This window comes from Callithrix jacchus, chromosome 7 (genome assembly GCF_049354715.1).
Source record: "Callithrix jacchus isolate 240 chromosome 7, calJac240_pri, whole genome shotgun sequence".
NCBI lineage: Eukaryota > Metazoa > Chordata > Mammalia > Primates > Cebidae > Callithrix > Callithrix jacchus.
In genome coordinates, this window is record NC_133508.1 from 92,338,464 (window position 1) to 92,354,866 (window position 16,403).

Consider the following 16,403-nt stretch of genomic DNA (forward strand, 5'->3'; position numbering starts at 1 on the left):
GCAAATAAATATTTTCCAGATCAGATTCTCTGGTTCAGTTTAGTATCTCCTGTGTCAACTGTTTGCCTGAAGTTTTCAGAAAATACAGAAAATCGACCCTGCTCTCAGAAGACTCAATTTAGGCCTGGGCATGGTGGCTGACACCTGTAATCCCAGCACTTTGGGAGGCCAAGGCAGGTGGACCACAAGGTCAGGAGTTTGAGACCAGCCTGGCCAAGAAAGTGAAACCCTGTCTCTACTAAAAATATATAAATTAGCCGGGCGTGGTGGTCACCTGTAATCCCAGCTACTTGGGAGGCTGAGGCAGGAGAATCACTTGAACCTGGGAGGCAGAGGTTGCAGTGAGCCAAGATCACACCACTGCACTATAGCCTGGGAGACAGAGCAAGACTCTTTCTCAAAAAACTAAAAAAAAAGAGACTCAATTTCATAAGGGTGACAAAGGAACAATGCCAATACAATGGGATATGACAGAGGTATGCAAGGGTTTCTATTAAAACTCAAGAAGGGACGTTTAACTAGGAAGAAGGGAAGAAAGACTGAGAGGAAGTATAAAGGAAGGCATCAAGTTCTAACAGAAAACTATTAGCAAGAGTGATTAAGAGTACAGCTGGTATGTTAGCATTCAGAGTCTCTTGGGACTTGCTGGACTGACAGAAGGAGGATGTTCCTACCTTATCTCTGCCAGCTGCAAGGCTGTGTTAAATCAGTTTTGTAGAGAAAGGATCAAGTGCAAGGATCAAATTGATACTACACACATAGTGCTATGGAATAGCCAACTATGGCAAGAGAAGAGAGAGAGGAGGACATGCCAGGCAGGAGGAAACAAATGTGCACAAGCAAGGAGTCATAAGAGGATCCAGAATATTTTAAAACTGACTTCCTCTTTAAGTATCCTCTAAGAGCTCATCAATATTCACTGTTTTATTTTTGTATTCACTAAAATATATAACCTATGGCAAATACTATATTTTCAGTATATTAACACCATTCCAAGGCATATTTCAAAATGTTTAACTTCAGGCGAGCACAGTAGCTCGTGCCTATAATCCCAGCACTTTGGGAGGCTGAGGCAGGTAGATCACCTGAGGTCAGGGGTTCAAAACCAGAAGCTGGCCAACATGGTGAAACCCCATCTCTACTAAAAATACAGTTAGCTGGGCATGATGGTGCATACCTGTAATCCCAGCTACCTGTAAGGCTGAGGCAGAAGAATTGCTTGAACCTGGTAGGCAGAGGTTGCAGTGAGCTGAGATCATGCCACTGCATTCCAGCCTAGGCAACAAAAGCGAAACTCTATCTCAAAAAACAACAACAACAGCAACAACAACAAAAACCAAAATGTTTAACTTCAAACCAGCAAGTATATAATACATCCCAGTAGATACTTGTAATCATTACTGTTTCATACATGGAGAACAAAAAGGCTATTTTAAGAAACTAAACAACACACATCTGAAACAGAAGATGATTAAATTAGGTAGTATACTGTTTCAAGCAATTTGTGTATACAAACTTTTTTTTTTTGAGTCACAGTCTCACTCTGTCACCCAGGCTGGAGTGCAGTGGTGCGATCTCGGCTCACTGCAAACTCCACCTCCCAGGTTCAAGTGATTCTCCTGCCTCAGCCTCCTGAGACACAGAGTCTACAGGCACCCGCCACCATGCACAGCTAATTTTTGCATTTTTAGTAGAGATGGGGTTTCACCATGTTGGTCAGGCTGGTCTCAAACTCCTGACCTCAGGTGATCCACCTACCTTGGCCTCCCAAAGTACTGTGATTACAGGTGTGAGCCACCATACCCAGCCTGTATACCGACTCTTCAAGCTTATTTTTAAAATATTCACCATGTGCAAATGTGGATAGACTCAGGCAGGGGATCACTTATACAAGGATGCTAAGTTGAGGGACCCACACAGCACCTTCACAAGTGATAGCAATTCCTCCATCTTCCTTTCCTCAACTCCCACCACCTTCATAAACTTATGCATAATGGATGTTAAAAAGTACCTACTGAGAAAGCAAGCTAAAACTATAGAATAAACATCTTTGAGAGTGAGTACAATAAGACATTTTAAGAGAGAGATCACATTCATAAAACTTCTACTACAGTATATTGTTGTAATTGTTCTATTTATTAGTTCCTGTTGTTAATCTCTTACTGTGCCCAATTTATAAATTAAATTTTATCATAGGTATGTATGTATAGGAAAAAACAATATACATAGGGTTCAGTCACTACCTGTGGTTTTCTGAATCCTCAGGGTTCTCGGAATACATCCCCCACAGATAAGGGGAGAAACTAGTGTATATCTAACAAAGGAAATGTGACAATTAAATAGAGACAGTTTATGAGGAAGGAGATATTAAAGATAACCTACAGTCAAAGACTTCCTCATGTCAGAAGAACAGTATGGTAAAGTAAACAAAGTACATCTCAAGAGGCAGAAGGTTGGGTTCCTTTTCTGACTCTGCTGAGACAAGAGTCAAGGTCTTCCTCCCTAAGCTGACAAGACTTACCAGCACCAGATCTCCATGATCCCAGCTCTGAAACAAATCATCAATTTTAAATCTTAAAGTTTGAACTTTTAGTTTTGCCTACTGGAATAAGGAGAGGGAAAGGCAGGAAATAGTTCTACAGATAATTTTGCTGTTTTATAAAGTATACCTTGCTAAATAATCTTAGTATTTCTCTTCCATATTTAGTCACTAAATCTAATCTTTGATTCTCTTTAATAAATGCTTAAAATTCCTTTACCACAGACATGTTCTATACTTCAACCATAAAAAGCTCTAGTAATAGAAAGCAAACAGAACTTGCTTGTTATTCTCTAAAGGTGTCAGTATATCTGCATATATACAATGAACCAATTGTTTTAATGGTATAAATCATATATTTTTGGCTGACATAATTCAACACTGAGAGTCTAGTTGCTCAACAGACACCTGATATTTTCTCAAAACTAAATACATTACATACATGTGTGCACGTGCACATATAAAATATTTTAGCTGTTAACCAGGCAACTATAGGATGATCTCCTACTACTCCAACTCATCAAAATATTTCAAAATGAGGTAGACATCATGAGAAGTCAATTATTAAAAGAAAAATCATTAACATTTTCCAAGTTTTAGCCAGTCCAATATAAAACTCACCACAGGTCGGGCCTGGTGGTTCACGCCTGTAATCCCAGCACTTTGGGAGGCTGAGACGGGTGGATTGCCTGAGGTTAGGAGATGGAGACCAGCCTGACCAACATGGAGAAACTCCGTCTCTACTTAAAATACAAAATTAGCCAGGCATGGTGGCACATGCCTGTAATCCCAGCTACTTGGGAGGCTGAGGCAGGAGAATCGCTTGAACCCGGGAGGCGGAGGCTGCGGTGAGGCAAGATCACACCATTGCACTACAGACTGGGCAACAAGAATGAAACTCTGTCTCAAAAAAATAAATATATAAAATAAAACTGACCGCAAATCCAAAACACTCATAATAAACTAAGCAGTCCTAATGTTATTAGTGCCAGACAGGTTTTTATTTACAGATATTGCTATTTCCACCATAATTAAGTTTTTCTAAAATTACTAAGTCTCTCTAAAGTAATTTTTTTAAATCAACAATCATTAAAAGATTTTTAGCCTACAATAAGATTGGTTCCTAAAGCCATTTCTCTTCTATGGAAAAACAGATACATTCACTCTTTTAGGATAAAAAGTAATGCTATTTTATAAAGTAATTAACATCACTCTTTAAAAGATACTGGTTGAAAGAATCATCAATCTACTAATATTGAACATCTAACAGGCAAATAAATACAAATTCTGTATGTTCTATGACACTAAAGAAATACTCCTTGAAAAAAATATCATTTGGTTTCTTGGCAATGGGTACCACTACGGATTAAATTACATCACAAAAAATTCTTGAGGCACTATCCAAATGCTTTTTGATCTAAGCTTTCATATTTAACTCACAACTTTTCGAGGCCTCTCTCCAGTTTCTGAAATAAAATATTAAGATTTATTAGACTTAGGACATAAGAAATCAACTAGCCTTGAAATTATAATAGAGAAGAAATGTATCTGATTTTTTCACCATTGTATTTATTTCTAATATCTAGCTCAGTGCCTAGCACACAATAAGTTCTCAATAAAAATTTACTGGCTATTTTGTTAAACTTGGTCATAGCTGTTTTGCTGCTCTGACATTTTCAGTATAATGCCTATTCTCCCAACTGAATTTGATCTAAACCATTATTTAAGTCCAGTTTTTATTCTGAGAACTCTTTATTTTCTACTTAATAAAAACAACAGAAATAGCAGTCCCACCTTCCTAAGAATGTGCAAATACACATGAGAGTACATTAAAGTATACAAATGACAGAAAGTTAAGTAACAGATGAGACTGTGAGCGGAACTACCAATGGCCCCACAATGAGTAATACTGCCACAGGTCACAGGAACAGAGGTCACCAGGGAAGGCTATATCAGCCAAGTATGTGTTTCTATTCCATCCCTTTGGCCAAAAAAGGGGCTCTAAACACAGCTGTTTTCAAAATACAGTCACCACAGAACCTTGAAAGTCTTCAAATCTAGCAGATAATCTAAAGGTCAATCAAAATACACATGGGAGTCACATATAACAATGTCCTAAAAACAATTAGCAAGGCAAAATGCTGTGAGATATGGGGGCAGGACATGGGAAACATGAAGAAAAACACAGGGCAGGAAAGGCAACTAAATAGAAGCTCCATTAAAGCTTAAACTGTGACTCAAATTCAAAAAGTACTGCTGAATTGCATCTTCTGAGCCAGTTTTCTTAAAGCTAGAAGTAACTATATAATATAATAGTCAAATGTGAATTCTAGATTTTAAAAAATAGCTCCCAATGATGTGCTAGGAAGCAGTATACTTTTTTCCATATTTCAATAAGATCAAAAGGAAATTAAATCTTTTTATATTTCATTTTCCTCAATAACAAAGTTTTTGAATAACTTTAGAGTCTGCAAAATTTTCCTAAGAATTATGCAATACATTAATCTTTTTATCTACTCTCATTTAAACACAGTTTGGTTTGCTTTTAACTTTAATGAAATTTATATATATTTTAAAAACTCATTAAAGAAAAATTCTGAAACTCAGAAAAATAGGAAAAGTATAGCCCCATCACCCCAAAATAACAGTATTAACATTTTAGTACAAACTTATATTCAAAATTAAGTATGCATGTTTACATGTATACATGAGAGACCCCATAGCTTTTCTCAAAGGAGTCAATGAATGAAAAAATTAACATTTTAGATCTAGTCTAAGATGCTCAGTTTATTGAGAAAATGAAGTTTCAGAAAGGCAAAATGACTTGCCAAATAATAGCAAGCAACAGAACCCTGAACAGAAAAGTACAGTCTCACAAATCCCTGAATACTCTTTTGAATACTATGAGACTTTTTGTTTTATTTCATTTAAGATTTTCTTTCCATCCAACCACTTAGTCATCTCTCTATCCAATTAAATATTATCATAAGCCAGAAGTACTAAGGACACAGAGATAAAAATAGTTCTGCTCAATGCCTAATAGGACTTATCAATACACACTTGCAAACACAGAAAATTTTCTAACTGAAATGTTTTACTTGGTGTTCATGCAAAATGCAATGGAAGAATGTAGTGTTGTAAGACAAGTGTTCCTTATAGAGAAGTGGCAACTGAGCTAACCTTGAAGAATGACTTAGTGTTAGGTAGAAGAGATATCGGGGAGTAGGAATGAGAATGGGGAAACAGCAAGAGAGAGAGAGCTTCGAACAGGAAGGCAGGAGATAAGACCAGATAGGTAAGTCTGGAGACCTCGAAAGAAAAGGAGTTTAGGTTTTACTTATACGAGATGAGGAATCACAAAACCATTTTACCAAGATTATTCCACAATTAAAATTTACATTTTAGAGAGAGATTCTTGTGCCAGTGAATGGCAGAGAAAAACAATTAAAAAAGGGGGGGGGCATGAGGCAAATCAGAGTTGTAAAAGTGAGAATAGAGGGAAGGGGCATGAAAGATATTTAGGCTTAGAATTAATAAGCTATTCCATAAAAAAGAGAGCAAGGAGTCTAGAATAAGACACATGATTAATAACAGTGTGACTATTCACACGGTACCTTCATATTTTCTAGGACCTGAAATACATCTTAAATTACTACCAAGGCTGGGCATGATGGCTCACATCTGTAATCCCAGCACTTTGGGAGGGTGAGGCAGGCAGATCACCTGAGCTCAGAAGTTCGAGACCAGCCTGAGCAACATGGCAAAACCCTGTGTCTACCAAAAAAAAAAAAAACTTGGCCAAGTGTGGTGGTACACACCTGTGGTCCCAGCTACTTTAGAGGCTGAGGTGGGGAAGATCACTTGAGCCTAGGAGGCAGAGACTACAATGAGCTAAAACTGCCTCACTGTACTGCAGCCTGGGTGACAGAGTAAGACCCCATCACAAAAAATAAAACAAAATAATAAATTGTTACCAAAATGCTTCATACTATAGATTACCTACTACAGTAATCTCAAAAAGCAATTTAATGTTCAACCAAAATTGACAATATAGGAGAAATGGAAAGGGAAAAAAAAAGGAAATACTGACCTGTTTATGAAAACTGGGTTTTAACTGCACATGAAGCAGAAATGGAAAAGTCTTGGATTTAAATCTGTGACCACAAATCTTTCTCAAAAAGATTTTAATTTCAGAAACAATTTTGGAAACCTACTGATACAGGAGGTCAGTGCAGTTGGCTCTCTGTATCCATGGGTTTCATATCTGCAGATTCTACCAACTGTAAATCAAAATTATTTAGAGAAAAAAATTGAAAATACAACAATAAAAAATACAAACAAGAAACAATATGAGGTAATAACTGTTTACACAGTATTTCCACTCTACTAGGTATTACAAGTAATCTCGAGATGACTTAAAAGTCTGCGGGAGGATATTCGTAGGTTAGATGCAAACACTAGGGACTTGAGCATGGCAGGCAGGGTGGCATCCTGGAACCAGCCCCCTATGAGTACTAAGGGATGATTCTATCATGTGGCTTAGTAAGTAATGGTTTTATAAAATATTCTTGATATAAACTTAAGTGAAAGTATAATAATGTCAAGTGAATTTCACAAAAGAAATAACTGGCTTGATGCTAGAAAAGCAAATTGTATGCCGGAACAACTACTTGTTAGTGTTTATCTTTAGACGTGGGAAGCCTTTGGTGAGTACCTAAAGTATTACTTATTTTTTGAGAGAACAATCACATCTTCAACTCAGCCCTTGAAAAAGATTCCACAGACTGCTGCATAATGGCTGAAACATTTTAATTTCTGGAAAGACTGTAGGAATACAATTTAAACTTACTTGTGTTAGCTCTTCAGGGAAAATTAAAACAAATCAACTCTACGGTTACATGTTCCATTAACTAGCTAAAGTTATCACCTCTAAAACAATGGATTCTACTTCTCACATATAACACACATAAAGAAATAAAAAATGGAAGCTACCAATGGTGGGAGCAAGGTTTCTCAGTAGTGGACAGACAAGTGACCCTGTAAACATACCATGAAAACAAAATGGTTAAAATACTTTGCCAAAATCTCACCACAGAGATTACTGACAAAAAACGATAATGCTGGCCAGGTATAGTTGGCTCACACCTCTAATCCCAGCACTTTGGGAGTCTGAGGTAGGCGGATCACTTGAGGTCAGGAGTTCGAGACCAGCCTGGCCAACCTGGTGAAACCCCATCTTTACTATAAATACAAAAATTAGCTGGGCATTGTGGCAGGTGCCTGTAATCCCAGCTACTCAGGAGGCTCAGGCAGGAGAATCGCTAGAAACTGGAAGGCGGAGGTTGCAGTTAGCCGAGATTGCACCACTGGACTCCAGCCTAGGCAAAAGAGTGAAACTCTGTCTCAAAAAAAAAAACCAAAAAAACCAATGTCACCTACTACCAATATGAGCTTAAGAAAAATTTTTATTCCAGCTGTGACTAAAAAAATATGGTAACACTAAATAAAAATTCCTCATAATGATAAATACAAGCTTAAAAAAGGAAATAAAACTCCCTAGAAAAAAAGGGAGAAAAAAAATTTACCCTTTTGAAAATGAAGCACAATTCTCTTAGTAGTACCTCTGCAATCTAATATCATGACTCAAATGTCCTCAAATCTCAATTCTCCAGGTGTCAGAAGCATACTTCTTTACCAATCCAACTTTCTTCTTCTTTTTTTGGAAAACCTTACTAAAATATATTAAACATTTAAACATTCCTGACCCTTGACTGTGGCATCACTGAAAACTCAGTTATCCTCTCAGGACCATGAAACACATAAAGCTGTTTCAAATCACCCTACGCAAATCGGCTCGTGTGATTTGGTTGAATCGGCTTTTAAAGCTTTCCTGTCCCCTCCCTGACCACTAAGCTGCTACTGTCACTTCTCACTATTGTCAAATGGGCTTGTCTCTAAGAGCTCATCATCTTGTGTTTAGACTACCATAAACCATTCTAATTTGACAGGAAAGCTAATATTGAAACTTGTTTGAACTGTATTTTTTTTTAAAGTTTAAACGCAAGTGAATGAAATACATGAGCTTTAGTGCACTTAGAGCACTTAGTGAGTGGAGCGCATGAGCTTTAATGCATTTATGAAGGTGTTCTGAAATAGTTCAATCTTATGTACTTATGTGTTTACCTCTTACTTCTCTCTAGGGTTCCATATATGGAAAATTTCCAAGAAAACTCAACTTCAGATTTGAAAGATTCTACTAAATCTTTCTTAATATTTCCTTATTAAAAGTTAAAAAAAAAAAAGCCCTCCTTCACACCTGGATTCAAGTAATTGATATGTGATATTGAGGGCAGTAAGTATAAATATACTTAAGTATATGAACATATTTTTCTATTAACGTTGAAACCTTTTCCTCAAATTGTTAAAACATTACAATATTTACTTTTCTAACATTGAAATTGGTTTCAAAATTTAAGCTAACAATATTATTATGCTGCATAAAGCTGTCACAATCTACTATGATTTCACTAAAACCACATTCACGAACACACAAAAGGTACTCCCTCCATACCAAATTACATTCATTCTAAAAGTGAATGGCCAGGTAATTACAAGGTGAGACTCCATCTGTTAGATTAACTCACAGACATAATTCCCAAAGGAGATAAATACATACACACACATACACACACACACACACACAGGTTCAAAAATAAATTCTTATTTCAAATTAGGCTATGCTGATTCATCTTTAATTCTCTATTTTTATTTCATCTACTTTCAACTAATTAAATTATTTCGTTTTTTACTCTAAAACCTTTAAAGGACTTTTTTGTTTTTTTAAATCTACCAAATCACGGTAATTCACAAACCACAGGTCATGTATTCGAATCACTAATAGTTAATTAAAAACTAGTCATCTGATATTTACTCCACATTCATACTAGGATTGTTGTATTTTAGGAAAAGGAGAACATGAATTTTAACATAAACCTTAATTATACACATTGACAGTATTACAATTTTAATTCATTTATAATTACCACTTTCTACCAAAGGTGAAAAAAAGAAACAGGAATGAGTTAAAGAACTACAAATAATATGTTTTTTATTTTTATGTGACTTAGACATACTAAAGCAGGACCAACTTTGGGGCTCTAAACTTAAAAAACAAAAAAGCAATGAAATCTTGCAAATACTTCTGACAAAATAATACCTCCAGAAGGAATGTCCACATTAAAACAGGAACAAAACAAGGAGTCACAACATTTATCAGATCACCGGAAGTATTAAAGGTCACTTCTGGGGATATTAATTAACAGCACTAGACATTTAAGAAAGGTATTTCCTCAGTTAATATGGAATTTCCTTCCAAAAACTTTCATTTTAGTATTTTCTAAAGATAAAATAAAGAAACTTAATGAATAAGGTATTCGTTATACTATTCATGTATAAAGGTATCCCTTATGGATAAGGTACAGTTCATAATTTTTAAGTTCTGTAAGACGCACGGGATACCTTGTTCAGATTTCTACTGATCCCGGAGGGATTACAAAGGCCCAACTCTTCCAGTTCTGTAGAGAACAGAACCAATTGGAATGCACCTAGCAGGCCAGAGGAGTTTACATTAGCCATGCAGTAAAGAGTGAAGAATTCTGACAGGGGGGTGGTTAAAAATCAGAATAAGTTATTTAGAGCAGCTGTGAGAGCTCATTCTCTTTAATAATAGAACAGACTCTTATGTGCTGTGGAATGATTTTGAAGGATTGCTATTCAAAATCAAAACCGGACAGCTTCTTAAAGTCCCTTCCAGACCCAGAGAGCAAGAACATTTACATCCAACAAAACTAGTAAGAACCAAACACATCTTTTCTGCAAAACACTGTCTTTACTTACTTAATTGGAGGATATTAACAAGGTGGTTTTCTATGCAGTTCTAGGTTTTGCTAGGTATCTATGCCTTTTTAATCTGCATTCTCCTTGCTTCTACTAAACCGGAAGTAACAGCTTTTACTGTTCAAATATTAATTTTTAAACCAAATCCTAATTACAGCAGGGCCCCAAACTGATTTACCTAACTAGCTACATGACCTTGGGCAGTTATTTCTTGTAAAATGAGAGGCTTGGACCAAGGCTCACTAGAATGTAAACTCCATGTTCTGTTCACCACTCTCTTCCCTGCCCCTGGGACCTGAAGGCAGTAAGAGAAAACCACTGCTATCCCCAAACTACAAATATTAAAAAACTCAAATAATTTTTCTTTTCTAATCAATTCCTAAACAGATTTTATTCTCTTTTTCACATTTTTAAAGAGGACAACGAAACTGAAATTTCCTATGCAGCAAATAGAAATGTATATAATTTAAAATAAAGTACTCAGTTTTTAGAAATAAAAAGGGTTAACTATATAATAGCTGACAAGCTTCACCCAGTTTTTTTACTCCTCTTTTCTTCCTTCCCTTTAACCCATTACTTGTCCCATTTTTTTTCCTTTGAAAGAGAGGCCAAAAGAGTGCAGGACTTAGAGCAAAAGGGCCGGCCTGAGTACCAGCCCCACCTCTTCTATTAACTGACTCTGTGGGAACAAGCCACTTCCCCTTTGGGGCCTGAAAAGCTGCATTTGCTAAATAAGGGAGCTGAACTAATTATTAATTTCTAAAGTCTGCTTCAAAAAAAAAATATATGATTCACCTTATATTCTACCCATTATTAGATTCCTAATGCTTTGGTGCTCATGACATCATTGCATGGTAGCCTCAAAATTTGTCATTCCTTTATTATTTTTCCTTAGTATCCATACTGTTACCAAACAAATTTAATCCTAAAGCCAGGAGTTGAACAGAGTGAAAAGTGCATTGGCTTTGAAGTCAAAGAGATCTGGCTTCAAATTCAGCCTCTGCCACCCACTACATAATAGTATCCCCAAAAAGGCTGCGCTAATTCTTTCACCAAGGGTTAAATAAACTGTATAATGCACCTAAGACAGGGCCTGACACATTGTAGATGCTTGATATTTATTACCTTTCCTTATTTTCCAAGATCAAAGCCTCAGTTTCCCACTGTGTACACCAAGGATGACCAAGAAGTAGCATGCACGAATATTTTTAAACCACGGAAGCACATTCTGGGTTAAATGTTCCCAAAAGGCTCCAGTGTGTCAGGAAAGTGACAGCCTGCCAGCCTCTGTCAATATGCTTCATGGGTAAAGCAGCCTCAGTCACCAGCTCCTTTTCAACTCTCTAAAGTAAACGGTGCAGCCTCCCTCCCCCAGGCCAAATCCAACAGGTCTAGGGAAATAAGGACTTGATGCACTGCTTCAAAAAGATGGAGATTTTTCTGGATTTTTACCAGAAAGCAAACTCCTCAGCTTGCCATTCACATAAGAAGCCACTCCCAACTCGTTGTACTTACGCATACTAGCAGTAAGCTAAGGTTGGTGCTAATGTTAACATAAATGCACCAAGCATTGTAATTAAAATTGATTTTCCAATCCCTGGAAATTAAAAAGTATGACAAAAGAAAAAAAGAATAAAATTTCTCACATAATGAGGATACACTGGGCTTTGCAGAGTTACACAAACACCTTCTGAAAAAGCAACGGCTTTCTTCCTGATTTCAAAACTGGGTCAAAACTGGAAGGAACAAGGGAGGAATGATAGGAACTGGTAGAGAGAAGCTCATTTCTTAAAGTGACTTAAGTACAGTTACTCAATTATACGAGAATTTTTAAAAATTCCCAAACTAGGAAGAATGACAATCTTTATTTCCATACACTAGTCAATGATACTGCTGAGTTAGTGGGTTACAGAGGGCAATCTAGCAACTCTGTCAAAGTGTGAAAACCAAAGAAATCTTGTGCAGAAATCTGTTTTTCTTTTTTTTTTACGTGTCACCTTCTTGCCCAAGCTACTTCAGCCCGAGGAGCTGCTGCCAAAGCATACAATTAAGAGGATATAACACTGCTCAGGAAAAAGTCTTTCAGAAGACTTAGCTTCATTAAGAATTAACCAAATTCATATACCTAATAACACAATCCCAATCATTTGAGATCTCTGCTCTTCTGTGGTCAGGCCAAGCTGCTCTGCTGGCCCCTGAAATGAACTAGCCAATCAATCTGACCAAAATTCCTGCCATAAACTACTATTTTTCTGCAAAGTAATTATTCAAAAGCACTGCTGCTTCTAGTCGATCTTTTTTTCTTGATCATAGGAAAAGTCTGTTTTCTTTCCCCATGTTCCTTGCTCACATCCCACCCCCTAGACTTGAGGTCTCTGATCAAAGCCATTAGCCTCAAGACTCCTCCTCCACTCCCACTGGGGTCCCACCCTGTTCCATGACCCTCTGCATAGCACCCTCAGTACGACTACTGTCTCTTTTCCCATTCTAGTTTTCTCTCATTTCTGACCTTATCAAGGTCCAGCACTTCCTCTTTACCCAAACCTGGTCCCAGCTTTATCTTCCAATTCCATTCTCCATCCCTGCCTAGACCTCCTCAGCTCCCACCCCTCCCCGGGCCTCCCACCTCTGCCCTCTCAGGGCCACCCCCCCTGCTCTATTACCTGATCTTATCAAGTCCAATGCTCTCAACCCAGACTTCATTCATGTCCTCATTCCTGGCCCCTGCCCGCTCCCTCTTCATTTTAAAACCTAAATGCCCCCTCTTTCCGACCCTTGGCTAAAACCCCAACCCCAACAGTTTTCCAGTGATCCTATAAAAGACCACTACTCTGGCCGCTCCACACCGCTTTTTCTGACTCTGAACCTGATGCCTCCGCCAATCCTTCACTGAAACCTCGTGCCAATAAATCTCCGACCTAGCCTAGTGCACTAGTACCCCATTTCCGACCCCCTACTGCAAGCTTCCTTCCCACCACACGCTCCTGTGTCTGCATTCTCATCTAGGGTGATAGCCCCAGAGCCTCCTCCCCATCGTCGGCGTGCAAAGCCGGAAGCCTAAGGGACCCCTCATTACCCCGACCCACAGCCCTGCTCCGCATCCCTAATTCCATTTCACACCCCTCTCCTAAGGGTCTCTCTCCCCACTTAACCCTAATCCAGTGACTTCTGTTCCCAACTGGATCCTGGGGTTTCTCTCTTTCTCCGCTCCGCCCCCACTGAAGCCCCAGTCGAATGCCCTCTCCCCACAGCAAGCACAGCGGGGTGTGTCCCCTCCCAGGAACTCCGGCTCGGTGGCCTCCCGCGGAGATTAGGGGTATCCCCTCTCACCTCCGCGTCCACCACCTCGTGGTAGGCGGGCGGGGGGTCGAAGCCGCCCCCGCCGCCAGTGCTTCCACCGCGGGAGGGGCCGCCGCCGCCGCCGTCACCTCCGCCGTCGCCCCGCGGGAGCCCGCCGGGCCCGGGGCTGGGGCCGCCGCCGCTGTCCATGGGCTCGTAGCCGCCGTAGTCGAGGCCCGGCCGCTCGTTGGTGAGCAGCGCCACGGCCTCGTTGATGTCGTTCTTGGCCAGGCGCAGGGCCTTGCGGATGGTGGCGGGGTCCGAGAAGCCCATGCACAGCAGCGTGGTCATGTGCTGCTCCTCCTCCGATTCCATGGCTTGGGCCTCCGGGCCGCCCCGGCCGGCGCACGGCGAAGCTCCGGGTCCCGGGCCTGGCGGGCCGCGCGGCGCAGCCTCCGCGCCGCCTCCGCGTCCAGGTGGGCCTCTGCGCTCCTGCCCCGCGTGCTCCGCAGCCGCCGGGCCAGGCTAGGTGCCGGCGTGGGTGCCGCGAGCCGAGCTAGGGCGGTGGGGCGCTCAGGCGCGGCTGCGGCCCGGCCCAGCCCTGCGCGCCGCCATGTTGGCCTCCTCCCCCTCCGCCTCCTCCTCCCCGGGCCGCGGGGCCGCGCCTCCGCTCCCGGAAGCGGCACGGGAGACCGTGCTCGCAGTTGCCAGGCTAGGGGCGGCGGTGTACTCTGTTGGTTTTAAATAAAGGAGCGGAGGGAGGGGCCGCGCCACGGAGCGTGCCTAAGGTGAAAGGGCTGCTGCGCGGCCGAGCAGAGGCGAGGGAGACTCTGCCGTCGTCGCCACCGCCCGCCCATTTCGCGGGCCACAGGTTCCCCCGGCACGGGAGGGGCCGCCGCCGGCGCCGAACGTCGCCGAAATCCCCCGGCCGGCCGAGCCTCCGCAGCCGCGACGCCGCTTCCCTCCGTCCGATCCCCCAGAACCCCTGCGACTCCCCGCTGGACTTCCCCCCCCCGGAGCCGCGCACCCCAGAGCCGCCCGACCCGCCCCCATTCTGGAGGGAATTCCCTGCGTGGTGGCCGAGAAGAACCTCCACCCCGGCCTGAAATGCACCGCAGTCCTGAAGGAAATCCACCCTCATCCCGCGCACGGAGGAGGATGGATTTCACCCGCCACGCTGCCTGAATACGCCTCGCCGCCCATAGAAATTCCCGTCCAAACTAGACGCCAGGACCACCGAGCTGCAATTCACCCTCACGGACACTCGACCTAAGCCCCGCCAGCCCTCGCCGAAATCACCCTAAACCCGTTGAACTGAACTCCCAGCTGTCCAAATTTTCCTTCCAACATTGACTGACCACCTGTCTCCGCCAAGCTGACTGAACTCTACCGAACTCTTACCCTGGAATTCCCTGAGAGTCCAAAATCTGTTTTTCCAACCCGAAATCTAAATCCCATTTCTCTGTATGAAAACTTCCAGAAACCCAGACTCTTACTTCCTTCTGCCACAGACTCGTTCGTGCATCTTGGACATTACCTTCTCACATTTTTACCGCAGTGTTTGGCTCCGGATTCCCTCTTTGTCCCTGCCTCTTGGGCAGCATGCCATCCCTGTTTCTTTCGACCTTTGAGCTTTCTTCTCCACCTTTAAGGCCTGTTTTCTTTGCTTTCTCTTCTCACCTCTGGCTTTGGCAGTCTGGGGCCATATCTTTAGTTCCCTTGACTCCACCATCTAAGCCAAGGGTATCCAATCTTTTGGCTTTGTCGGGCCACATTGGAAGAAGAAAAGCTGTCTTAGACCACACATACTAACAGTAATGATAGCGGATGACATTAGACAAGAAAATCTCATCGTATTTTAAGTAAGTTGACGAATTTGTGCTGAGCTGCATTCAAAGCCGTCCTGGGCCTAAGTCCTTGCTATTTTTCCTCTTCAGTTTTCTTCAATTCATAGTTCTCTAGGTTATTTTCCCAAGATTCGGATGCTTATTCCTTCGTTCGAATACTACATACTTGCTAACTGAAATTCACCTCCTAATGTCCTCATCCTGTTTTCTTCCTGAACCTAAAATCCAACTTTCTTTTTCATCCCATCAAACCCCTGCTGTTGCCAACCCAGCACTCACTAAGATTTCCACATACACCAAATATTAAATTAGTGGCAGTACCCAGACATTTTCTTTGCACTCTCACTACTGGCATATTTTGTCCTGAACCAAGAACCCTTCATACTTAGTAACTTGCCACCTATATTTATAAGCACCAGCAATTCGATTTACAGGGTGAATTTGTCACTATGTTTTACTTTTAAATGAATTACTGCATTGGTTGTTTCCATTAAAGGTTAGATTATAAAGACTAGTCCTCATATCCAAAGCAAATAAAGTCTCTTAATTTTAGAATTAAAAATAACTAAAGGAAACCTTCTTACACTTCTGAACAACAACGACAAAAAAGAACTTGCCAAGAAGGAATGCCGGCCAGGTGCCGTGGCTCAGGACTGTAATCCCAGCACTTTGGGAGGCCAAGGCGGGGCGGGGGCATCACGAGGTCAGGAGTTAAAGACCTGACCAAGATGGTGAAACCCCGTCTACTAAAAACACACAAAAAATTCGCCAAGCGTGGTGGCGGGCGCTTGTGGGAGGCTGAGACAGAGAATTGCTTGAACCTGGGAGGCAGTAGTTGCAGT

At 41.2% G+C, this 16,403-nt stretch overlaps 1 protein-coding gene across 8 annotated transcripts in view; it reads right to left on the bottom strand.

Annotated features, from left to right (window-relative positions):
- Window positions 1-15,336, bottom strand: part of USP24 (ubiquitin specific peptidase 24) — a 154,449-nt gene extending 139,113 nt beyond the window's left edge. For 7 of the 8 annotated variants that reach the window (XR_013520109.1, XM_054236291.2, XM_078331958.1 and 4 more), the window contains exon 1: window positions 13,766-14,348. Coding sequence is in view for 6 of the 8 variants with exons in the window: in XM_054236291.2 (XP_054092266.1) it covers window positions 13,766-14,089 (324 nt within the window). In the remaining 2 variants the exon portion in view is untranslated. Of the gene's footprint in view, window positions 1-13,765; window positions 14,349-15,251 lie in introns of those variants that run through there. The other variant, XM_078331960.1, reaches the window with a different exon arrangement.
- Between the last annotated feature and the right edge of the window lie 1,067 nt (window positions 15,337-16,403).